We start from the raw sequence: 26,021 nt of genomic DNA, 5'->3' as shown, positions 1-26,021 counted from the left end.
TTATAGGTTTTCTGGTGTGGTTCCGAAAGATTATTGTGGCCCCCACCACAGCAAAATTTCCCCCTTTTTAAATGGCCACACACAATTTTATACATCAGGCACACCAACTTTGACATGCAGCCCCTCAACTGCTGATCATGGACCCATGCATCCCTTGGCTTGAACCAGGGTTAGCCAAGCCTGGTTTAGGTCTCATAAGGTCCTTATGGCCCAATGCAAAGTTGTAGCAAACACTCTGAAAGCAGGTAATTTCCCAGCTATCTTCTATATATTTTAGTATTTGGAGGTACATGTTTCATGCATTCATAAACCTTTCTGTCTATGACTGAATATATTTATGTGTCTCCATGTGGAAGTGCTTCCCAAGTTGGATGCAGCCTGGAGACCAGCATAAACACTGTGTGGGAAACTAGCTATGCGCGGCCTCCCTGATTGTAATAGCACATGACTTCCTCTGAGGGAGACTGGTCCAGTTGCATCTGGTCATTCCCATGGTGCTTCTGCGTTTTTGTTTTCCAGAGTTTCTCCCATGCTGATTTGTACTTGGACAGAGATAGCTAAAGGCACATGTGCTATATTCCTGTGACTGTGATTTGTCTTAACTGTTTTTAATATTGAATTTTAAATTGTTGCAACCTGTCCGGGGACATGCTGCTGAAGGGCGGGTAATAAATTTAACAACAACTGCTACGGATCTGTCATGCAAGGTGGATAGGTGCACTAAGCAGGCAACTTGCCAATGAAATATGCAAACATGCTCCCTCTCCTACATATTTTTAAATGAAATGGGGAAACATTTACATGCAGGCTAATGGTGGACAGATCAGTCTGTATTTTATCATAATACGTGCATTTCTAAACACGTTTTATCATAAAATACACATCCGTTTACACATTCACCTTTAAGCAGAGAACAGTATCACAAAATTCAGAGAAGTGCATCATCCGAAGGATAATCTTGTTCCAAACCATTTGGAACAAGGGTAGAATTAGGTTGCTTCACTTAATAACACAGAGCAAACGAAATTCTCCTCCAGTGCTAAAATGGGTGCATTTTAGATTCCCGTAACAACATGAACTACGAAAGGTTACATGAAAAGCCACCCTAGATATTTTTTGTTGCTGACTCCTCCAATGCACGCATTATATAATAGCAGTAATTAAACCATTTGCTTCCCACCTCTAGGTGTAATGAGTGCTAATGGGTATTCCTAATGAGAAAACTGATGAGCCCCTACTCTTCTATAATTCATCAGTAATCAGCATTTGACTGTTTTTGCTGTGTGTTCACTTTAATTTGACTTTGCATTCATCTAAAGACAAATGTAACCCAGAGGGGAAGGAAAAAACTCCAGTGTGCCTTAAACTTAGAGCCCACACCATCCAAGCTCAATGAACAAACACCATCTGTCATAGAACCTTCAAGGCTTTCCTTAGCTTGTTTCTTGTCTGTGTTGATTAAATCAGTCTAAGAGTTTTACTGCGTTCATCTGCCTATGTCAATCGGCCTTTCCGATTTGTCTAGGCTTTGCACATCTGGAATAGGAGGGCAGCCATTCAATATGGATCTGCTAATGCTCTTGCCAGCGGCAAGCATGGGCTTTTTTTTTATTCTGGTGAGCACATTTATGGTGCCTGTCCCAGCCCCAAGTAAGAGGTGAGTGGGAGGATCTTCCCTAGTCTCATGATCTCTGAGAACTTCCAAAGCTCAGAACTTGTTGTGATGGCTATATGTGTCCTCCAAGACCAGGGGCACCATGCTTCTGAATACCAGCCACTGGAGAACAACAACAAGAGAAGTCTCTTGTACTCATATCTGGGAAACAAGATGCTAGCCTAGACAGACCTTTGGCCTTATCTAGAAGAATTCGTCTGTTCCAACCCTAAATCTGGTGGCAACTACAAACGTAGCCAGCCCATCAATATAGTGTGTATTCTTATGAATGAGGATTAGATGGATTTATATCCTGAAAGATGGGATATAAATGATTGATGGTCAGAGTCAGGCTTGAGGTCGTCATAGAATGTGAACACTCACTAATAATATCCTTTAAACAAAATTAGCAACAGACAATTTTTTCTGGATCCACTTAGTTCCCATGAAAATTAATAGATGTTGGGTTAAATCCTGATGAATTGGTTCCATTGATTTCAGATTTGCAAGGCTTGTTGAGGGCAGTAACTCATATTCACATTGAATTAGACACCGCTGTTGGTAAATGGCATGGAAGCAATATGCAGATGACACCAAGCTCTTGTTTCTCCAGGTGAAGGTGTGCAAGTGCCGGATTGGTGTCTGGAGGCAGTAATGGGCTGGATCAGGGTAAATAAACAGAAACTGAATTCCAGCAAGATAGAGGCTCAGATGGTAGACAGATCCCTGTTGAGGATTTGGAACTATGGTCTGTGCTAGATGGGTTTGCCCTCACCTGAAGGAACAGATTTGTCGCTTGGTGATACTTCCTGATTCTGCACTATATACTCAGGTGACCTCAGTAGCAAGGAATGTGCCAGCTACAGCCATTACTGGAATAGTTTAGCAACAAGTACCATGCCCTGGTAACCTCCTGTTCAGATTATTATAATGTGCTGTACATGAGGAAATCTGTAAAGACTGTCTGGAAGCTACACCTAGCGTGGAGCACAGCCACCAGGGGTGTGAGTGGTTGTTTTATTTGGGACCATATAAGACCAATATTGCACACTGTTCACTGCCTATATGCTACCAGGCACAATTCAAAATTTTCTTGTCCAGTTAAAAAGCCCTGAATTATTTGGGCTCCATGTACTTGAAGAAGAACCTCTCCCATTATCTGCTGACCTGTGCCTGAAGATCTTCTGAGGAGACCTTCCTTGCAATCCCACTGCCAATAATACCATATAGGGAGGTGGTGTGGAGAAGGGCCTTCTCAGTTGTAGAGCCCTTTCAGCACAACTCTGTCCCCCTAGAGGTAAGGTTGACTCACTCCTTACTGAATTTTAGGTGGGGTGTGAAGACACACCTTTTTAATCTGGCCTACAGGACAGAGTGATGCTGTCTACTTTTTAGTGTCTTAGCGTTTACAATGCTGAACACTAGCATTTTTAGAAATTATATTTTATTTGATACCCGTTACCCTCCTTCTGATAAATCATCAGTTCGATTTTGCTAGTATTATCATTTCAGCTCATTTACCTGGGATTACCTTGAAATCAATGGGATCAGCTTCTGAGCAGACATGCATACCATTGAGAACAGTTCCCAGACTTTAAAAATACCTCTTCTCTTCCTGTGGAACAAGATTCATTGTGGACTCAGCTGAGCATTTGATTAGAACGATGTTCAAAAAATACGTCCCTCCTCAATACACTTAATCCTTCACCCACTTTTCCAACCACAAAAATATGTACAGGCCTCAGCGTACCCAGAAGTCTGTTCACATATTGTTGCAAACTAACAAATTCTGAGACAGTACATGCCACTTAACAGCCTTTAGTCTCTCTCCTAGTCTAAAGTCAACAGTTCTGCTTAGAATCTCTTCGTTTCTCTGTTGCTGACAGACCATGGCTATTATAAAGAGATGGCCCTGGGGGTCCAAGCCGTGGGTCTCCTGCCCCACTACTGACCCCTTTTGTAAGTTGTTTCTGGCTGTGTTGTCTAAATGAGGGTTGCCACATGTTTCCTGGCAGCGCCCCTTTGCCCTTGACAGCTCTTTGGTGGGCAGGAAACATTCTCAGATGAAACATGCTGAATCCATCCCATTATGCAGAAACTTCTAAAGATGCTGGTAGTTTTTGACTTCCCTCTTCTCACCATTATAAAAGGAGAATATTTTTATTTCAGGTAGCATAGTAAATAAACACTCAGCCTTATTTTTCTGTGCCAAAAATAGGGACAAATGACCCCCCCCCCCAGGAGACCTCAAGATGTTTACTGATTCTTTCTGTCTCTTACATTCACTACCCTGGAATAAATCTGCTCTGTTCCCTGTGCTTCCCTATCAAGAGCCACTAGCCAAATCAAACCATCACCATTATGTCTGTAAACATCTCTTAACGTCCCACTGCAACTCCTAACATCACATTTCTGTGTTCCATGTAAACAAGAGAAGCAGAGAATCCTCAGGTTTCCCCCCCCTCCCCTTCAAATAAAGCCCTTGTTCCCCTGTCCTCAAATGTGGTCTGTTAATTGCTTCTCCAGGAGCAGACTTGGGTCATCCTTTGAGAATGAAGTTGTTATAAAACGGCTGTGTTGACAGATGGTACAAATGGCATAACTAATCAAATCTACCATGGTGTTTTCATGGCAATGGGGAATTATCGCTGTGCCAGTAAATGAAAGGCTTATTAAATGTTGTGTTCTAAGCAGGAAATACATTGTAATGATAGCTTACAGAGTCGTAATTTGGGGATGCAACAATGATTATATGCTCTGTGACGGATGGTTCTCTGACATATGCCTTGGAAACATTTTGCAGATAGCTTCACTTGGAGCCAAAACTATCACTTCTGATAATGCAGCTTTTCAGTAAGGCTTTTTAGGTTCACCAGTGCCTCAGCAGAAAACGTCAAATAAGCAGTGCCCTTAGGTCTTTCAAGTTCCTTAGGGCAGAGTAATCCAGATAACTTGCTTGTTCCACATGTTTTGGTCAGGAATTATTTCAGTTCCTCTCATGCAGTGTAGGCAGGCAGTTAATAGACAGAGATTTCCTGCTTCAGTAGTGCAGAAAGCTGCCTTGATTTGTGCAATGGGACTTAACTTCCTGGTAAGTGTGGATAAGATTGCATGCTAAACCGTGGTCTAACACCGTGTGTACACATCTCCGCGCACTGCTTCTCCCTTCCTTTCCCCCGCCCCTAGTGCAGGACTTCTGCCTAGTTTAGTTTCATATTCATCAAAGACTCTCAGCTGAGTGTTAAGGTGTGAGCCAGTTTTTGTGGCTTATAACAAGCCATGGTTGATGAAACAAAATAAATGAATGTGTTTTGCTTTTGTTATTTTTAAAAAAATTGCAAGCGTTGAATAATTTCTGTCAATATAGCGCTGGGTTGATTTCTATAGTTGAGCAACATCTCATGTGTAAGTTGAGCTTGATTACTCCACACTTTCTTGTTTAATAAGTTACATAGTTGCAGCACTTTTTTCCTATTCAAGATCTCAAGCCACCTTAAAACAATTAATGACAATTCTTCCGCTGTTGGATGCTCCCTGGGAATAATTAAAGCATAATTCTACCAGCTGCTTTGAAAATGCACTCCTTGTATATCATACACTATAATTTGGTGTCAACCTCATTAATTTTCAGTTAATTAGGGTAAAAGTTTATGGCCATCCCACGTCTTTGCAATAAAAAAATGAAAAGTTCAAGGAAAGAATTTCTTCAAAAGTTGCTTTTGAGACTGTTTTGGATGGGTTCTTGCCTAAAACCTGGCATGCACTGATCAGACATTTATGGATTCCTTGATATCTCTGATCGCCTAGTATGATGAAACAGAGCCGTATTGCTTGGTACAGTGTGTTCTTTGTAGTATGGCTTTATACAAAATGAAGGGAAAATGCTGGACAGAATAAATTAAATTGGCTTAAATCCACAGGCTTGAGATCAAACCTTAATCTCCTGCTGCATAGTAAAATGAAACAATTAACTATCCATAGCAAAAAGACACTGACATGTCAAATTGTCTAATCGTGAAAATTAGTTCCTTATAGGGAGAATTAATCATTTTGACTTGGAATATCATCCTAAATGAAGTGAATACTCTGTTGATCATAAAGGTTTAACAGTAAAGGACTTACTTTCCCCCTCCCTCTCCCCCCTTCCCTCTTTATCCAACCAATCTATTTTTCATTTGCATCCGGATTGCTTTAATCCCTTACCATCGTTTAAAGATGTTCCAGTGGATTTGATCGTCATCGGCAAGACTGGGTAGATGGTGGATGCCCTGAAGAGGTAATGTTTTGACATCCCATATTTAATAGATATTTTTTGTGAACAGCTGGGGCAATAAATACATAAACAAACAAACCTGAGATTATGGTCCTGATCCAGAGATACAGCTTTCCCCTGCTAACCAATGTTGAAAGGAGAATTTGGGGGATCAGCTTCCCCTGGAGATAATCAAGGTTGACATCTGGACATCTGCTCCATTACTATTGACATGAGCACCTGATGCTGGTTACAAGTGTGCCCCTCCGTCACATTCCCTAACAGCATCTTTTGGGCATGGATGCTGAATCCCAGAGTATGGTCCATGCATAATGACCTTGTCATTTTGGAACGCATGCTAGAATAGCTGTTAATGACATTTAAATATGATAAGTAGGTGTTGTTGTTTTTTAAGATTTAGCAATGTTTCCTTTTATTAGTTATTCATGGTATTGGAAAATATGAGATGTGTTATAAATGCTGGACAGTAGCAAAATGAGTGGCTTAGTACCAAAATACTAGCCTGCCAATTGTTTTGTAGATACTGATGGACTAGCCCTGGATTATGTTTGGAAGGCCTAGGTTTCAACTTTAGAGTGTTACGGAAAAATCTATGTGCGAGGCTGCTCAGTCACCCAGCTCATCGGGCAGAGCCCGCAGGCACCTGCGGAATAAAGGAAGAGGTCTAGTCACCAACCAGAGCAAATAGCTATAGACCAAAGTTTATTGTGCGACAGGTTCAAAGAGGAATTTTGAACCCCGAGGATGGGGTGACAAGGATTTTAAAAGTTTCTATCTTATCCCAGCATACAGTTCATTAAGCATCATCACTACATCATTGCTACATTAGAAAAAGGGAGGGTTATACATGATTAACATAGGAGGAATGTGTTGGGGCAACAGGTGGATACAGGATATGTATTGGAAAGTACATTCTAAGCACCTACTACAAAGGGACAATAGAGCTTTGGTTTGCATAGTCTGCCACCTGGGCAAGTCCGGAGGAGTGCCTTTGCCCAGTGATTGACACCTATGAGTACCTTCCTGTGAGTACGTGACCTCCCGCTTGAGGGATTATGGCGGGGACCGATGAAGCAAATTGGCGGTGGAATGAAGGAAACTAGCAAAGGAGTTGATTTTATATGATTTTTAAAGCTAGGTAACTTCCCTGAGCTGTCAAGTCAAAAGGATACATTTAACAACTTTAAAGATGTGTGCACATCTTTTCCGTAACAAGAGCATGTGAAGTAATGATGACAAATAGGGGTAGTCAGCATGGGACCCTACTATCAACCCCAGCCAACAATGTTCAGGGATGAAGGGAATTGTGTAGTGCAAGAGCCACTAATGTATGTGGCCCTTCCATGACAAATCAGCATTCCCAGCATAGCAGAGAATCTGAGCATGCCCAGAGATCCTTCCCTCCTCCAACCTGGTCACTGCAATTCATCCTCACCCATCTTATAGATTTCCGCATGGCCTCTCTCCTTTTTTTTTTTTTTTTAATCAAGGCAGAGAGTATTCTGTCTTTATTTTATTTTTTTTAAGTCTTGATTTAAGGTTTCCATTTTCACTCACTCCGGTCTGACATTTTGTGCTTGCTTTAGATGTCTGTAGATCAGAGACAAATGGCCTTCATTGAGAACCAATTTTCTCCTTTCTTGTTTGTGTTCCCCCCTCCCCCCCTCCCCGCTCTGTAGTCTAAAGATAAGATTTGTGAGAAGAATGTAGACACGACGCAAATGCCTCCTCATACCACTACTGCTATCCAGCAGACAACAATGAGATTCAGAGTTTTAACCACTACCAAAGGAGCCACGACATCCCATCTGCCAACTAGCCTACCCACAGAAGGTAACTTAAACTGGAAGGGGTTATCTGTTGTACTAAGCTTCCTAGGGCGAAAACCTCACATGACATCAGCACATTGGGGGAAAGCAATCCTCGCGTAATGATTCTGATCCAAAGATACTACAAACCAAGGGAGGGCCAGTGGCTGAATGCAGACCTCCTGGCCTCTGTCTCTGATCCATGGAATTCTTCATGAGCCACACCCTGCACCTGCCATGAGGAGTTTTGTCCTCAAACTCTGATCAACCCTCATGCTTGCCTGAACAGAGGCTAGAGAGGAGTTGTGTGAGTGTGGAAGAAAAGCACCCTACTGTACAAAGGTAACATTAACATTCTGGCATCACGCAGGGCATGTCATTTTAGGGGGTCAGGGTGAAAGTTAATTTTTGCACATTTCTTCAGTGAGAGACCTTAAAAATACCGTTTTTTGCTGTGAAGAATTGGAAACTGCTATTATTTTTTGTGATTGGACAACATTTAGCTTTGTAAGTATATTTTTGATGAAGAAGCACATGAACTACTTTTGGAAAAACAAAATAATTTTACTTTTACCATCTGAAAATGACAGGTAATGTTAAAATAACAACAACTGCAGGCCCTTGGCAATAATTTTTAATGATTTCCATGCAGTTCTGCACACAGTTTACTTACCAGGCAAAACTAAATTACATTAAATTAATCAAAATAACTTTTGAATTCCCAAGTCGTGTTACAAGTTCTTAGCACCCCTCATTTGGGGAATTTGAAACTGGAGAGCACAACACCAGCTCCTCTTGATGTCAAGAATCTTTAGTTGCTTCAAAAAACTGGAGAATGCCAAATTACTGTATATTTGTAGTACAGAAATGCTCTGAAATTACTGATGTGCACAGCCTATTGTGAATGTGGGGCCAAATAGAATACCAAAGGTAAACTGGAAATAATAAGAATCACAAGTAAAGCATTATATCAGATCTTTATGCAAAGTTCTGTGCTCTAATAGCTTTGATTTTCTTTTTCTAGATGATACCAAGATAGCGCTACACCTAAAAGATAATGGAGGTAAGAGCAGCTAATCTTTGTGTTCAAATAATGTCAGCTACATTCCATGGAACCACATTAATCTGTCTCAGAGAAACCTTGTCCTGAACCCACAGGAAAATTCACTTGCCTTATTATTATTATTATTATTATTATTATTATTATTTGGTACCACAATACTATGGAAGACATTCTAGGAGAGTACACAGTACGTTATTACGTTATTGACATTATTAAATGCATAATTCATTTCCCCAATTAGTCAAACATACTTGACACTGGTTTATTGATTTATGGAGTATATGCCCTGCTTTGCCTAACTAGGAAAACAAAGGTAGATGTAGGAAAATACATTCTAATAGAGAAAATTTTGTCAGTCATGCCTCCATGACTTAGTTTTTGTTGAGGCCAGGGATGGGGACTACCATTAACCCCAGGCCGCATAGCCAGTGATCAGGGGTGGTGGGATTTAAGAGTCTATCAACATCTGGATGGTCTCATCCCTGGCCTAAGATCACATCTGATGAACTCATAAAGGTTCCAGAATTCTGTCTACCACAGTTACCCTTTCTTCTGTCTGGTTCCTTAAAAGAGCACTGTCTCTTAAGAATCTCCTTCCCACCCAAGGTATCTTGTTAATGCATTTCACATCCTTGCACACTCCCAAAAGTTAAGTGCTCATTCCCTGTGTTCATATGGTCACAGAGGTTGATACGGCTTCTATTCTCATCTTTCTGTTCAAGCATGTGCCTCTGATGTTCCTAGTGCAAAACACATTTCACTTGCAAACTACTTCTGTGTCCAGGACCTGTCAGCTTAGGCAGGCAAAGAGGACTACATTGCTCAACTCCTGACACTATAGAGGAAATTTGGGACAGAATAATAACATTGATCAGCCAGCAACAACCCTCCCATCCCTATTGATGGACTGTAGCTCTTCATCAGTCAACCACAATTAATTCTGTGTTTCAGAATGTCAAGGATGCTTTAGGAGTCAGTAATCCCCCCCCCCGCCCAACTCATTCTTTCATTTCCTTTTCATTTCATTGTTTATTTTTTAAGTCCCGTTGTTTATGTTCTGCTAGTAACCATGCTTCGGAAGCTTTCTCCCCCCCCTCCCTTTCCCTTTTCTGAAGACAGAGCAAATCAGCCCTTAATTGCTTCTCATCTGCGCTTCATTCTAGCACATTTCACAGCAAAGGTCAGAGTGTTCAACACTCAGTATGTTCTGATTGTGGCTTTCCGGGTCTAAAGAAGAGTTGCTGCATGCAATTTATAATACTGGAAATCAGTCATGTGTTGTTGTTGTTGTGTTAACAGAAAACAGCAATAGATCTTTTCCTGTTATGGACTTCCTTTTCCCCAAAGGAAGAAATCAAAGCAAAAGCAAACCAAGTACATATAGTGATGATATATGAGATCAGATTTCTGAGTATTTCCATGGCCTTAGCTTTTGCTAGAAGCGTGTGGGCAAAGGGGCTGGTTTGCTTGCCTCCAGTGACGACCTGTAAAACTCTACATTATGCAGCATGGAATTTCAAGTCTGTGGATGGCTGACTTCTCGTGATTATTGTAATCATGCAACTCAGCTTAGAAGCGCTTGATTCCCTCCCGACCCGGTCAGTCTTTACTCAGCTTGTTTACGACCTGAGTTTTCTCTGAATGTCTGTGGGGCACTTCAGTCTTGTAAAAGCGGTAGTTATGTAGAGAGCTTTGCTTATGCTGTTGCTTTCTTCCCAGTACTGCTTGAAACAAACAAACAAAATGGGGAGGAAGAACTAAATGCTAACTGCTACCTTTTAAATTGGGGGCTCTGCTCATGGTACATCCTCAATTATGCGCTGCTTTTTATCCTAGCTCTCAGATTAGGCTGATAAAACTTCTCTAGCTGAGCTTTGTTAGCCTTTCAGGCAGACAATCCCAAGCCAGACAAATAAAAAGCCATCAGCTTTCCCAAAATAAGATCCTCTATTAAACTCTTATCGAATTGGAGAAGCCAGTTATATCTGATCAATGAGGCTGTGTCGTTACTTGGGCTCCGTTGGGGCGCCACAGTCAATACTTGATTAGAAACAACCAAAGGATTCTTAATAATCCTGCCATTCCTTTCACACTGTAACACTTAAGGCCATAATTTATCACATGGTGACTTAATTACATTTTAAATCTTACTGCCGGCTTAGGTCAAACTATTCTGACCTTTTTATTTTATTTTATATTTATGGGGAAATCACCTGTAATTAAAAGCATTAAACCCCCATGGGAACGCTGAATGGTTTCTCGTTGTAAATTCCCCATTGCTTTTATTGGCTTCTCCTTTCGAAATACAGTTTATCCAGATGTGTGTTGTCTTTTTAAGGTACAGTCTGTCTCGCTATATGTCCTCCAGCTCAGCTTTTTTGGAATATTGTAAATGTTGATTGGTAGAGGCAGCAAAGCAGTTCTGTCTGGGTCTGCCCTAAGAAGGGGTGAGGGAGAAATTCAGTTTGTCTTTTAATGCAAATCTATTTAGTTTGCACTTCCAGAAGCAATACGTGAACTGAGAAACAAGCTATCCTCTGAAATTCACACTTCTCTGAATTTTGCAATGCAGTTCTGCAGCCCCAAAAATATGTGGAACAAAATTGCACATATATGGGGACAATGTGTATTAAGATGCACGTATATGTGAAAACAACATTAGGATACATCACTTTCGGAAATGTGTATGTTAGGCAAAACTGCATACAAAAATGTGTATTTTAGAAGAGGTGCACTTTTAAAATGCTGTTGAATTTTTGTGAGGACTTATTTTTAATTGCAAAAAAAGTGGAAATCTGGTGAACTGAATTTAACTGAATTTAAGCTTGGAAGAAGGAGAAACCAAAACTGACAGATTGGTCCACCCCTTGCTCCGCCTGAAAATGTAAAGCCTTGAAAATTATTGTCAGAAAAGTAGTGTCAGTAATTCCAGAATGTTGGTTTAGTAACTCTGCTCCACCACATTGCCCACTACTGCTTCCTGGTCTCATTGCTATCTTCTCATGTTGTTCACCCTTCCTTCTGGCATCATCCCAGATCCCTGCTTTTCCTCCTTTTGTTCATTTCATCAGTCTACTGATTGCTGATTCTTAACTGCACCCGCTTCTGTATTCCAAAACTCTTTTCTGGCACCAGATTCCTTTATCTCAAAGAAGTGTTAATTACTGGACCTATATTCATATGAGCAACAAGATTATTTCTTCTGAAAATGCTATATACCCTTTTGAAATCAGACTCCGTAATCAGCTGCATCTGTAGGAGAATTACCAAAACCTTCCATTGTAATCAGGTCTGTGCACAAGCAACCCATTTGCATGCACTTCTGAACCAAGAGACAATTAAAGCCAAGCACAAGAGGAAAAGGAAGAGGAGAGCCCTCGATAGATAATTGAATGGTTCAAAATCCAGCCCCAACCCTCCTGAAAGGTGGAGTGGTAAATGTTTTTACGTATTATTACATTTGGGTGCCACCTTTCCTTCAATGAGCTCAAGGTTCTCCTCCTCCTCACGCTACCCTCACAATTCTGCAAGGTAGGCTAGACCAAGAGATGGAGATTGGCTCAGGGAGCCTCATGGCGGAGTGGGGATTTGAACTAGGCCCTCCCACATCCTGGTCCAGGAACCTAACCACTATACCATACTGGCTCTCCAGTACATTGCATGACTGTTGAATGAACATCCATCACTTTTTGGCTCATCTCAACCATTTTTCACTGCTAGTGCTATCAGCAGTCTTGGTAACTGCTAAAAATAATATAAACTTGTAAGTAAATATCTATATGTATACATACGTGTGTGTGTGTGTGCGCGCGCGCGCTGTAAAATTGCTTTGTTTATTCTCCAGCATTTTCTGTTTTGATATGGCTAGGTTTCAGTGCTTTTTCATGGTGAGGTTCTTGGGGAAGTGGTGCTATTTGTTTCAAGGAATGATGAGCTGGGTGTTTACTCTTCTTTCTCTCTTAACAAAGGGCTTGTTTAAATTCTCTGCCGGAAGAGAAAAGTGCTGAAGTCATTCATCCTGGGAAAGCAGCCTCCCAGATTAATAATCGTTACTTTGAGGAAATTTAATCTAGTCACTCTGATAAATTGCTTTCACTTCAGCTTGTTTCATGGGGTTTTGGAGTTTGCTCAAAAGTGTGTTGGTATAAAATGCCTGGATTTGCTCCAGATTTTTCCGAGCTCCCCCCCCCCCCCGCACACACGCTTCACTAAACACCGTTTTTGACTGCAGCCTTTGCTGCTGAAAGTGTTCAGAATAGTGCAGAAATTAAGCAAAGAGATTATTCAAATCACTATGGTTTGTTTCCTTAAGTGATGGGAATGTAACTTTTCTTTCTCCATGCTGGATGCCAAAATCTTATTTTGCTTTGAAAAGCAGTTATATAAATGGCAAGGTGGAAAATGACTGCCATTGAATTTAAACTTGTTTTTGCATCAGAACAGCCTCCAGGATTGAGAATATGCAGAACGCCAGCAGAAGATCTCTGTTGCATTCAAAAGCCTGCATATGCAGGTCAAATAAAAGATGTCTCCTTGATCAGTTTACTCTTTTAGAATTTGTAATCCCAAAAGAAATTGAGATGTGGTCTGCAAATAACATAGTTCTGCAGCAATTATTGTGATTCCAGAGACAATTTTTCTAGGGTAAAAGATCTGAGGATTGCAATTTAATTTTCATTTGGTTCATAGAAGGAGAATTCTTTGGATAGTACTTTGTTGCTTTCTGATCTTGCCTTGTAGACTAATGCTCAGTGATATCCATGCAACATTACTACTGCATTTTGGGGGGCTGGGGTCTTATAATGGAGAAGAGAGAGAGACTCAGAATGATAGTGGATTCATTTCATTCATTCTACAACTGATTTCAGAATGTCCACAGGATGCAATTTGGGTTATAACTGTGGAGCCTGTTGGTGTTTTCTGCCATCTAAAGTAAGACAGCAGGGGATTGACAAAAGCAGTGAAGTGGTTTTTCTAGAGAATTTTGAATTATAATTTTCCCATGCAAATTTGGGTTATTTACATAAGAAAACCCCCCAGTTTGCATCATAAAAAAATGTGGTGCCCTGGAGAGTGATCTAATTTAGCATGTTTATTTTACTTGTATGGAGTATAAACAAATGTCAAAACTTTGAAACTGCCAACCTTGCATAATAATGTGTTTGCAATGGGCATCCATTCATTGTCACTAATCAACTTTTGAAATGGAAAATCTTCCTTGGAAAAATAAAGCACTAGGAAATTTTCAGCCCCACGTTACAGGCAGAAGGGAAATCCATTACTGGATACCCTGCTTGTTTGTCTTTTTAAAGTTAAAAGCAGAAGGGGGTGGAAATAGATCCTGATTGCATCACTGAGGGATCTGGTGGGTGGGTGTGGACTTTTTATCCCAATGCTGTTTTTCTGATCTAACCCTCTCCTCCAAATTGTAATTTCATCCTTAGTGGGGGAAATACAGTTACATAGAAATAGCAGCTTCCAGTGGGCGGACAATTTAGATTGCGAAATAGTACAAAGAAAAAGATTTTATAATTCTTCTCTGGAGTCTCATAGCTACACTGGCTCCTTTAGCTTTAGCATCCTGTTTACTTTGGTCTTCAGGTAGAATTATTTCATTTTCTTGCTACCTGAGATCCTTCAACTGCAGTTGCTAGTAGCTGAATCTGGAAAGTTGTCCAGACCTTCCTTTCCCTGTGTATGTAATAAAAAGGCAACTTACCTGTTTATTGAATTCCTGAGCATGTTGTTTTGTATCAGATGTTGCCAATAATGTATACCAACCTTGTGTTGTTATTGTTATTACGTATTTATTAATACCCCATCTATTTCCCTGACATGGACTCAAGGTAGCTTACAAATAAAAATAAGAACAGCTAAAAACATAGAAGAAAAATATTTTTTTTTTAAAAAAATGAACGTGGAATGAGAGAGAGAGAGAGAGAAATCTATTAAAATAATACAAATAATTACAGCAAAAACAGCACAGCATCAGCATCAGCGCTTTCATCAAAAGCAGTCAGAGACTTAAGTGCACTCTCTTGTGGTCAAATGAACTTTGCAGAGATGGTGAGGAGTGGAGCCTCAAGAAGCCAAACAGGGTTCCATTGTCCTGGCAACATCAGATAATGTAATACATTATTTTCACCCGCAAAAGGTTCTGAGGTTGCTTCTTCCTTCCCTTCTTTTCTACTACTTTGTAAGGAAACTGTCTGGTGCCATCTCTGCCAGCGAAAATTTTTTCAAAGTTGACAACCTTTTTCATTGTCTGTGCAAACAGAGTAAAAATGATTTCCCTTTTACATTTTAACCTTGAGGTTATCAATTTATGGGACTTCAGTTATGCAGATCATTTGTTTGTATACCATTTGACACTTAAAAATCACACATACACGTACCTCACGTTCCTTTTGCATTTGGCATGCTGATCCCTTTGTCCAATATACAGGGAGCGCTTCATAAGCAGAGGCTGGCAGAAATACTGACAAGATGTTGGCATTTGTATTGTCTGGAAGTGACAGAATTCTCATTTTCAAACCTGGATGCTAAACACTGTATGAATATCAAATGGATAGGATTAGTTTTTATGGTTCTTACTCTCTTAGCTTGTGGTTTTGTTGAAATCCGGCATTATCTAAGATGTCTGTGGCCTGAATCTCTTTTTAATAGAGCTTTGCTTGTATCTACTGTGAAGAAGTTTAACTCACACATACCAGTGCCACAGGAAGATTTGGACTGCAAATTGTGAACTCTTCGAAAATGTGTCAGTCTCCTTGTTAGGGCCTATTTAGTAGCTCCTTATTGGTGGGAATCAGAAATACACCACAAATGGACTGCTTCCATGCCACATTATTAAGATCTTTATGGTGACAGGCTAGTGTTGCTGCCTCAGGCCCCTCATTTCTGGTGGTGACCTGTCAATGGATGTTACTCCAGGCAGCACAAAAGCAGCAAAAATTATTAATAACAAAACTTTTAGAGACCATTTTCTTGCAAAAGAATCCCAGAGCATTTCCCAACATACTATAAAACAACATAATAACAACAACAGCAACAACCCAATTAAATAAATCAACTTATCCATCAGTTATAGAATCATATAAGAGAATAGCAGTAAGCAGGTGCAGGGAGGCAGGGGCTAGGGTATTGTTTATTATTATTATTATTATTATTATTATTATGTATCTTTATTTTGTATCTAGTGATTTGTGTGGAAATCGTTCAGTTTGGTTGTGTACTTTTTGATGTTTAGCTTATTATTTATGACTACTTTTGTTATGCTTGTAGGTATGTAATTTTTTTTGTATGTTGTAAGCTGCCTTGAGCATGGTTTTGACCTTTGAAAGACAGCATGCCAATGAAATGATTGGTTCAACAGATCCTAAAACTTCAAACAGCAGAAATCAAATACAGGAGCCCACCATGCTTTGTTGGCAGTTGCCCTTCTAAAACAAGGAAATGGGACACTTGTTTTGAGAACTTCATTTGGGAAGAGAAAGTGAAAAAATTCAGTCCTCCAGTTGGAAAAACCAAAGGCAATTCTGCTGACAAATTCCACTTGGGCAGTGCCCATCTCCCAAGTTTTAGGATCCAGGGGTCTGTGGTCTGTCTGATTTGGATTAGAAGAGAGTGCTTTCACACAGTACTGCTGTGGCATGCCTGCTGTGTAGCCTATTCTCAAATAAAGCCATGGCCCCAAGCAAGACTCTGGAAAGCAGGTGTCAGTCAAGAGCAGCCAGCATGGAGTAGCATTGTTGTGCATGGGGCCTCTGGGCAGCAACGTCACTGTAGTTTACCAGGTGGGAGAAGAACACCCTGATGGGTGAACCAGATTTGTTCCATTGGTGCAGCACCAACCTCGCTTCCTGCTTTCTTCTCAATAATCTGCAACATCATCAATGCCATTAAGCCAGGTGCATGCCACCACCCTTCCCTGCCAGCTGTTCCTGGTGCCAGTGCAATGTTTAAAAATGTTTTAAGGGCATGCTCTGAATGCAATAGACATAAGCTTGAAAACCCATGCACCGTTCATGTATTCTCACCAGGGAGCCACAATTGCATACAGCTCCCAGCTGAGTAGTGGCCAATATAGCCCCTTCCAGGAACCATAGGATTGCGCTCCTGGGTTTGAATAATATTCATTCAGAACTCCAGACCTCTTTTGATGACTCTTATTTATCTGGCTTTGTTGGTCAAATGCCCATGCAGTGTTTTATTTATGGCAAAACAGGCTATTCTACCCAGTATTAAGCTTTCAGTATCCCATTAGATGTGCAGAGCATCCAAAACCACAATTGTTCTTTGCCACTGGCAGCCAGACGCCAAGAAACTAGCTAAATGTACTAAACTTCATGGCATCAGTTTTAAACAGAGTTCTGGTTGGCTAGCTTTTGGAAGACTGTTTTGCTGTTGATGGTACTTGCTCTGATTTGTCCCTTTCTCAACTGTCAACGTATTACAACATGGAACGTGTTGCCATAAAAGTTTAGCAACGGGATGGCTTTCGGCAGCATTTTTATATGGTACTTAGGCACTGTTCCGATCAAAATATTTGAGGACCATTTAATGCCCATCTGCTCCTCTGTAGCACAGAAGTTTGGGAGATGATGCTCTGCACTTGCCCAATTTTATTGACTCTTCCTCAGAAAGATTTGCGATAGCTCGTAACTTGGAAGCTTGCAAGATGTAATGATGACCTGCAGTATTCAATTAATGTATGTCTGTAGGCAGCGGGGCATACATTAGTGGGAAAACACAATGTAGATTCATTATCTGGTTTAATTTGGAAACACTGGGATGCCTACATTTCGTGTACAAAGAAGGAAAGCCTTGCTGGACCAGGCCAAAGGCCCCTTTGGTTCAGCATCCTCTTCATACAGGGGCCAACCAGAAGCCTATGGGATGCCCACTAGCAGGACCAAAGGCAGGACCAGATTCCCAGCAACTGGCATTCAGAGGCACACTGCCTCCAGCAGTGAAAATACAACATAGCCATCTGGCTAGTAGCCATTGAATTTGGCTTATTCTCCATGAATTCTCTTTTAAAGCTATCCAAGTTGGTGACCATCACTATCTCTTGCAGGACCACTGTGTCAATAAGTGCTTTCATTTGTCTGCCCTACTCTTTCCATATCTAGCTTCCTTGGATGTCCCCAAGCTCTACATCTTGATCATGCCCCATTCCTGCCTCCCGCCTTACTCAACTTCTTTCCCTAAACTATATTAATGTTGTTTATTGAGCTAGATGTAAAGAGAGCATTTGGAAATTGTCCATTTTCATTGGCAATATATGAGTATGTATCTCACAGGAAAAGAGGCGTCTCAGTTTCCTAGGCTAAAACCTTGTTGTGTGTATGGGAAAGAGGGAAACAAAATGAAATCTTGCCAAGCTTAATCCATTTGGGTTGGAGTTTCATGGTGTTCTTTCTTCTTTTTTACAGCCTCAACAGATGACAGCGCAGCAGAGAGAAAAAGCGGGACTCTTCACGCAGGTTTAATTGTTGGGATTTTCATACTGGTCCTGATTGTTGCAGCGGCAATACTTGTGACAGTTTATATGTACCACCATCCGACGTCAGCAGCCAGTCTCTTCTTTATTGAGGTGAGATGTGTTTGTCATACTAGATCACCAAATCTTCCACCTATAACCTGGTCAGAGGCTGGGCTGCTTCCTGTAAGCTGAAACTCTGAAGTGTTCTCAGAGTCCTGATAAGCGCTGGCTTTTGTCTTTTCCTGTCGTGTTGCTATTGTTCTTCTTTGATTTACAATGCTTGGCCTTTAGCTGGGCAGTATGATAACAGGCAGGGAGTGTATCTCAAGCCAGTTTAAGTGCAGCGAACTTGAGCATGACCTTTTCCCCAAAACGACATGTTAAGTGACAGATCTGACTTGCCTGCTGAATAAATTTCTGAGGTCAAGTAGTCTGTCTCCAACCCTGTCTCTGAATCATCTTTGCAATAGTTGACCATATTAATGTGACTGTGCCATCATGATACACTAGTTAATATCAGTATAACACATGCCATCAATAATGGTGGAAATAATTCCTCTTAACTCAGTGTGCCTTTATTGCATATTTTCTGTGTCTTACGAAAAGAAAACACCGAACTATCACTGTTCCTATAGCAAAGTAGACAGTAGCCTCGTTCCAGACACGGCTGTGGGCAACAACGTGATGCATGTGACTGCTGGTTTCTGTAGGAATTGCATTTCTTTATTTTTCATACCTTGCTCTTCTTTCCGAGAGGTTAGAGCAGCTTATGTGTGGCTTCCTAGCAGAGTTTCTTGCAGGCAACTCACAGAGTCCAGCCTGCTTAGCTTCAGCAATAGGGCTGTGTCCTGGGTCTTCAGACCATTGTCTTTTGCAGAGGCACCATCCAATGTATGTGGAAGCACATCTAGGTATAGAAGGGATAATTTATCTATTTCATTCCTTTGCTGTTTGAATGCGCATGCGAGTGTCTAAGGCTAAGCAGATGGCCACTTGTGCGGATATGCAATTCAGTGGATTAACCAATCAGTATGTTCGTCACTCATTTAATGCTTGCCTATGCAAGCAGAAGTTATGCATCCACCGCACAGCTGCATGCAAGGGACAGGTATGAAGAGAAAAGCCTTTTCATCTGGACAAGCTGCTGAATTGGAGTGAAGATTCTCGTACCACACAGCACTGCTCTCAGTGTTATTGTACTCTACTCGTGTGGGTAAAGTGGTTGTGCCTCACTGGGTTCAACTGAAGGTAGAAATAATTCACATAAGCAACACAATCCACCTCCACAGCTACTGGACCATTCTGCATGCTGATCGTCATCAAGGCAATTTCACCATGGGAATGCCAACATCGTTGCTAGGCGGATAGATGGATGGATGAATCAACAAATCAAATGCCAAATGATTTCAATATGAGCATTAATCTACAACCCTAGACTCAAATGATACTACTTTTGAGTAGACGTGTCTCGTTGGAATCTGCACAGCTCTTTCACCAGTCTGTAGAGCCCTCTTCCTTTAAAGGGGGGAGTGGCTCCATGACCAGCAACAGTGACAGAACTGTGGGGTTGTTGATGGAGGTGGAGAGAGAAGACTCAGTAGTTCCCAAAAATGAAAATGAAACTTGTTTGTTTGTTTGCTTGATTAGCCCTAATACTATCATTTTCCCTTTAATAAATATTGTAATGTAGCAAGTTATCACAAGAATTTGTTTAGTAAATTGGTAGTAAAATTGCAAGTAATCTAGCGAAGGCCCCTCATAATTTACATTTCTCTGCATGCAGCAAATAACAAAAAAAAAGATGTTTAATGTAATGGAGACACACACACCCCCTTGATAAACTGTTATGTTTCTGGTTTGGCAAGCCTCTCAGCATGCAGAATAGTTCCAGGCACCCTTTCTGTGTGCATTGGTGGACAAAACAACATGTTTCTGAAATGATCTCCACCGCAGACATTATGAGCTTATTGTGGAATAAACTCATGGAAGGAAATGCATATAAAGAGATTATTTAGAATCTCAGCAAACTAACATTGAATCAGAGCATACACAGCGCTCGTAATTGCTGTAACTGAATTCTTGTAGTAGGTAAAATGTACAGCATTATTGGTGTACATAAAAAATTATATAGCTCCTTATAAGGCATAACAATATGCTTCTCAGTTTCATCAGGAGCCATGGGGGAAATAGTCATTAAATGCCAATATACCCATATTCCTTTGCTTGCGCAATATGTGGAAATCATTAAACCCCAGTGAGCACATCTGTTCAGTTATTCTATCACCAATCTTCTCCTTCATCACTTATCCCCAAATCTTTATCTCCCTGTGGCATGTGCATAACAGATCTCTCCCACTACTTACTTGCTCACAGCATCCAGAACTTACTTTCTTTTTTTACAGTCCCAGTGGGTTGCTGTGCACGCATACAAAATCACATAACACTCCCCCTCCCATTGTTTTTAGTAACACTTTCACCGTAAATAAATACCTTAACTGGCTGTTTTCATTGTTTGGAAGACAAGAGTGTTCTGCAGCCATGCTTGCCATGTGCATTCTGTGGCTGCAGTCCTATGTTCACTTACCCGAGAGTCTCATTGCACAAGTCCCCCAAGTACTCAGTGAGGCTAACACCTGAATAGACTGGATATCTTTGTTAGATGTTAGAAGGCTATCCAGGAGAGCTTCTTAATTCGATTGGTGTTCTCTGCCCAGTTGGTGGTGTGTTTGCTGTTGTGCTTATAGTATTCATTTGAGTGCATGGCAAAGAGAGAAGCCGGCTGGTTTGTTTTTCAAAAGGCAAATAACAAGTAGCTCATTTCTGTTTTAAGGACATCTGGACACTTAAGCAATAAGCTGATCTAGTTGGAAAATTCAGTTTAGTTCAGTTCAGCAAGCTTTGTTTTGTTTTTTTAAGATTCTCCCCCTCCCAATATTCTTTATTGAGTTTGATTATTAGTACAGTTATTCCATTCATTCTTCAAAATATAATAAGGTACACAAAGAAAAACCAGAATAACTCAACATCAAATCACACTTTATCTTAAGTCTTTAGAGATGACTTCCCTCCACCTCACTGTGGGTCCTTACTTCTTCTTTTTCTTTTTAACTGTGTCCTTTCTCAACTTTTAGTTCACTGATCTTACATGGCGTACATTATCTGTCTGTTATCTAATTTGTGAAAATTAATCAAAGCATATTAAGGATTTTGTTTGGGAACAATGTTTTTCTAAGTATACTCGGTAACACTCGCACTCAGTTTTAAACTTTTGGTTTGTTTGGTTCCTGATTACATCTGTCATCTTTGGTACCAATTTCAAAATCCTAGATTCCACCATTGCAATGCAGGACAGAGATCATAAGGAGAACCACAAAAAGCACATGTAGTTTGACAAAGATATGTGTGAAGAAAGTAGATAATGTTTTGTCATAATTGTCCCATGGCCATTTCAGCAGTTCATCGTGGCTGCCCCTTTAATCATAGGCCCAGGGAGAATTAAAAGAAAAAGTGTAAAACACATTGAGCTTTAACAAATTAATCTTTAGCTAACTGAAATGCTACCATTTGAACAGCTAGTGTGAAGTAAGACCCTCATTGAAGAAAAAGAAGAAAGTACCCAGCCTGTGCTTCATTATTTCCCTCATTTTCCTAACTGCTTCTATACTAAACTGTCACAGACTTCATAACCTAGTGATTACATCACTTAGTTTCCAGAGCAAAGGGAGTTCCTCAGTTACCCTGGTACTCCAGCAGATTGCATAATTGCCTTGTTCTTGTGGGGGGGAGAGGAATGGAGCTAAAATCCTATCCACTGCCCATAGTTGGAGCTCCAGTCCTAGAGACATCTTCTGTAGATACATTTTTTAATTTTTAAAAAAGTTCCACTCGTATGCAGTATATAAAATTTAATCAGTGTTCGTGAAGTAGGTCTGTAATATATACTTCTTCCCCATCCTTTACCTTTTCTTAGTTTACTAGCTACTGCTAAGTCTAAAAATGATGAGAGATTAATTTGGCTTCTCCTGGACTGCAGGAGTGTGAAGAACTGCAAATCCCGCCAGGACAATTAACTTTTATTTGTATTATCAATTAATAGCTGAAATATTTGAGTTTGGATCGGTAGCTCAGTCAAGTGAACTAATAATAGCTCTTATCAAAGTTTCATGGCTTGACAGGTACAATTAGACAACCCTGACTGTTTGCCTATGTTATTATTAATGAGAAACTTCAGAAGCAAAACTTTTTAAAAAAACATAATATCTCACACATGAAAAGGAGTGGAAAGATGTTCTTTGGACAGTTTTCAAGTTTTTAAAGTAACTTGCAGGATTTTTCACTTCTTGTATGACAGCTGCATCCCATCTTACATAAACTGATTATTTTTATTTCTGATATACAACATCAGAAATGGTTGTTTACACAAAGAACATGAACATTCCTAGACAGCTTTGCTGAAATTCTAGAATCCATTAGTGTGTCATCAGGCAAGTTACATAGAACTATTGTCATAATGACTAACTGAAGTCCCATTGATTAATATCCCAACAAACAGTAGTTTAAGGATGCAGAGAGTTGTTTGGAGACACTTATTCCCCTCACAGAACTACAATTTCCGCAGTTCCCTGGTGGAAGAGGATTAAACCACTTGAAAATTGTAGCTCCGTGAGGGGAATAGGGGGTCACCAAATAACTCTCAGCACCCTTCACATACAACTGTATGGTGGTGATTTAAATGTGTGGTGTGAATGTGGCCTAGTTCTGGAACTGACCCTACATTTTTACATAGATTAATGTAGAGCAGTGTTGGCCAAACATAGGTCTCCAGCTGTTTTTGAACTACAACTCCCATCATCCCTAGCTAACAGGACCAGTGGTCAGGGATGATGGGAATTGTAGTCCCAAAACAGTTGGAGACCCAAATTTGGCCACCACTGATGTAGAGCTAGGGACAGCTTCTGCTAGAATCTGACTGCCTTTGTTTGTGTGTCCACTCTTCTAGCGTCGCCCCAGCAGATGGCCTGCAATGAAATTTCGAAGAGGCTCTGGACACCCTGCCTATGCTGAAGTGGAACCGGTTGGCGAAAAGGAAGGCTTCATTGTGTCAGAGCAGTGCTAGGATTTCTAAGGCAGATCACCAGTACTGGCCTACAGGTGTGAGACATTTACGCTGCCTCTGATGAAAGAAATGGAAATCTAAGCTGCTGTAAACCCGAAAGAGACAGAATGGAGTTCTGGATAAACTTTCTCTAAGGAAAAGTGTCTAGGATACCCAATTACCCTTTCAAAGATTTTTTTTGCCCCCCTCACAGCAAATCACCAAGCCATGTTTCAGTAGCACCCCTCAGAAACACCTACAGTAGGAGAATGATGAACACAATTGCCATGCTCTCTAGGTATCGGAGATGTAGAGTGATTCGGGATATAAAGCTTTAGTTCAGAACAGTGCTTCCCTTCTGGATCCAGTGCAGTGACGGTGTTTTTATTCCAGCTGTTACCGGTGGGTTATCCTTTCAGCCCCAGAGGCAATGCTTCTCGTTTGACAAGGCTGCTGGTGAGATCAATCTGATGCAGATAACATAGCTAAGCAGTTTTCTACAGTTCATGAGTAATGCAATTTTCATTTCTAAAAATAAAATAAGAAAACTCCACCCAAGTGCAGAAACATGATATACATCTGAAAACAACAAGAATCCTTCTTCTATTCTGTAGGTTTATATCCCATGAACTGTGATTATTATTGTTTTGATCACAACTATATTTCTATAGTTGACAAAGCATTAGAGAGTTGTCAGGGGTTTTTTCTAAAAAAAAAAAAAGGCGATAAGGTTTTTCACTATGGTGAAATTGGGCTGTCCTGCTGGAATATACAGAGAAATTGGACTAATATTCAGTTTTGATCTTCACAAAAGTGAGACGGAGTCAGCACTGCCAGGTACGCTTGCTTGGGAGTAAGTCGCTTAGGAGTGACCACGCCTAGTATTTAGCTGATAGTTTCAGGGATATTGCTTATGCTCCTGAAATGTGGATTGAAACAGAAATGGTAGATGTGTCTGGCTGATGCCAGGGGGAAAACAGCCTTGAAACACAAAAGGAAATTATTACCATTTTAAACTCTTGCCATTCTGTCACAGGTCACTTGAGAACAGTGCTGTTGGTTCCACCGCACCCCTCCCCAAGACAAACATTAAATGTGTTGCAATCCCTGCAGATTCATGTAGAAGTATTGTTTAATGCACATAGTAGCTGCATACATACATACATGCATATATATATATAAATACATATATATATATATAAATCTATTTTTTTTATAGCTAACACAAGGCAGGCTCTTGTGACTGTTAAGAGTGCTTTTTTGCCATCCGGACGATGGAAATATATTGCATTGCTGCATATTTCCACTGAGTTGTAAAATAATCCTTAATATTAAAATAAGATTTTATGTTGTATAGGGAAAGTGGTTCATTTATCTGCAGTGCTATAACTTTGCCTGCCTCTGGAAGCCACGGTTTCTTAAACAACAAAACCCTTTCCTTCCCTGACTGGGAAAGATAATATTTTTTTAAAGAAAACTCCCAGTGAAATATTCCTTTGGATGGAAAGGGGGCAATATATATTGAGCTACTAAAATGTCTATTCAGATTTTGTATGGACATTATTGCATTGTGAAACCCATTCATTAATTTCACCTTCCATATGAACAGCAGCACTTGAATCATAGTAGTTTCAGGTTGTTCAGATACCTTTTCAGGTTGCACCTTTATAACACGGTTCTTTACATTTTCACATCAATACTTGTATGGTTCTGGTTTTTTTAAAGGGGGGGAAACAAAACCTCCATGATTTTTACTTGTTATTTCCTTCAGTAAATAATACAATACTGTATTTTCTGTATTCATTATTTCCTCTGTTGGATTCATTTTGCTGTGTGTCCACTAGTCATCCAGAAGAAGATGGGACATTTCTGAAAGCAGTGGTTTAACTACAAAACTGTTAAAAAGCCAGTCATTTTCCATTCCTGGACTTTTCCATTTCCTGGTAACAAACCAGAACTCGTTCTGTGCAGGGGCCTCCCATTCTTCCAGTGACAGGTCTGGGTGGACAGCTGTATTGTAGAGAAGGAAACAAGAAGTTTATTCACCTGAGGGCCAAGTAGATTACTGGTGAGGAAACTTTTCCAGTCCAAGGGCCACATTCCCTTCTGAGCAACCTTCCAGGGGCCAGTGATAGGGCATGGGGCAAAGGAGCACGGAGCAAGAAATGTAAACACACCTCTCGGTATCCTCCAATTAAACAAACTAGAGGCATTATTAGCATTATTATTATTTTATTAAATTTGTATGCCACCCTTCACCTGTAGATCTCAGGGCTCTTCACAACATAAAAATACAAGATTAAAAAAAAAACAAAATACATAATAATAATAAGAAGAAGAAGAACAAGAAGAAACCAATAGCACACCCCTCCCACAACACACTTAAAAAGGTATTGGATGTGGAACAGCCTAAGGTCTGGTTGAAGGATGTTTTCACCTGGCGCCTAAAGATGAATAATGAAAGTGCCAGGCAAGCCTCTCTAGGGAGAGCATTCCACAAACGGAGCCACCACTGCAGAAAAGGCCCGTTCTTATGTTGCCACTCCCTGGATCTCTTGTGGAATTGGCACATGAAGATGGGCCTCAGATGATGAACACAGGGTCCAGGTAGGTTCATATGGTGGGAGGCAGTCCTTGAGGT

At 40.5% G+C, this 26,021-nt stretch overlaps 1 protein-coding gene across 2 annotated transcripts in view; it reads left to right on the top strand.

Annotated features, from left to right (window-relative positions):
- The window catches only part of PLXDC2 (plexin domain containing 2), a 230,827-nt gene extending 205,657 nt beyond the window's left edge, over positions 1 to 25,170 (top strand). For both annotated transcript variants that reach the window (XM_028751376.2, XM_028751377.2), the window contains 5 exons: positions 5,870 to 5,930; positions 7,607 to 7,760; positions 8,760 to 8,798; positions 18,236 to 18,396; positions 23,285 to 25,170. In XM_028751376.2, coding sequence (XP_028607209.2) covers positions 5,870 to 5,930; positions 7,607 to 7,760; positions 8,760 to 8,798; positions 18,236 to 18,396; positions 23,285 to 23,401 — 532 coding nt within the window. In that variant the 3' untranslated portion in view covers positions 23,402 to 25,170. The remainder of the gene's footprint in view (positions 1 to 5,869; positions 5,931 to 7,606; positions 7,761 to 8,759; positions 8,799 to 18,235; positions 18,397 to 23,284) is intronic.
- Positions 25,171 to 26,021: the final 851 nt, after the last annotated feature.

The sequence above is a fragment of the Podarcis muralis genome, chromosome 12, assembly GCF_964188315.1.
Source record: "Podarcis muralis chromosome 12, rPodMur119.hap1.1, whole genome shotgun sequence".
Taxonomy (NCBI): Eukaryota; Metazoa; Chordata; class Lepidosauria; order Squamata; family Lacertidae; genus Podarcis; species Podarcis muralis.
Note: the sequence above shows the minus strand (reverse complement) of the source record. Positions and strands in the feature narration are given on the sequence as shown.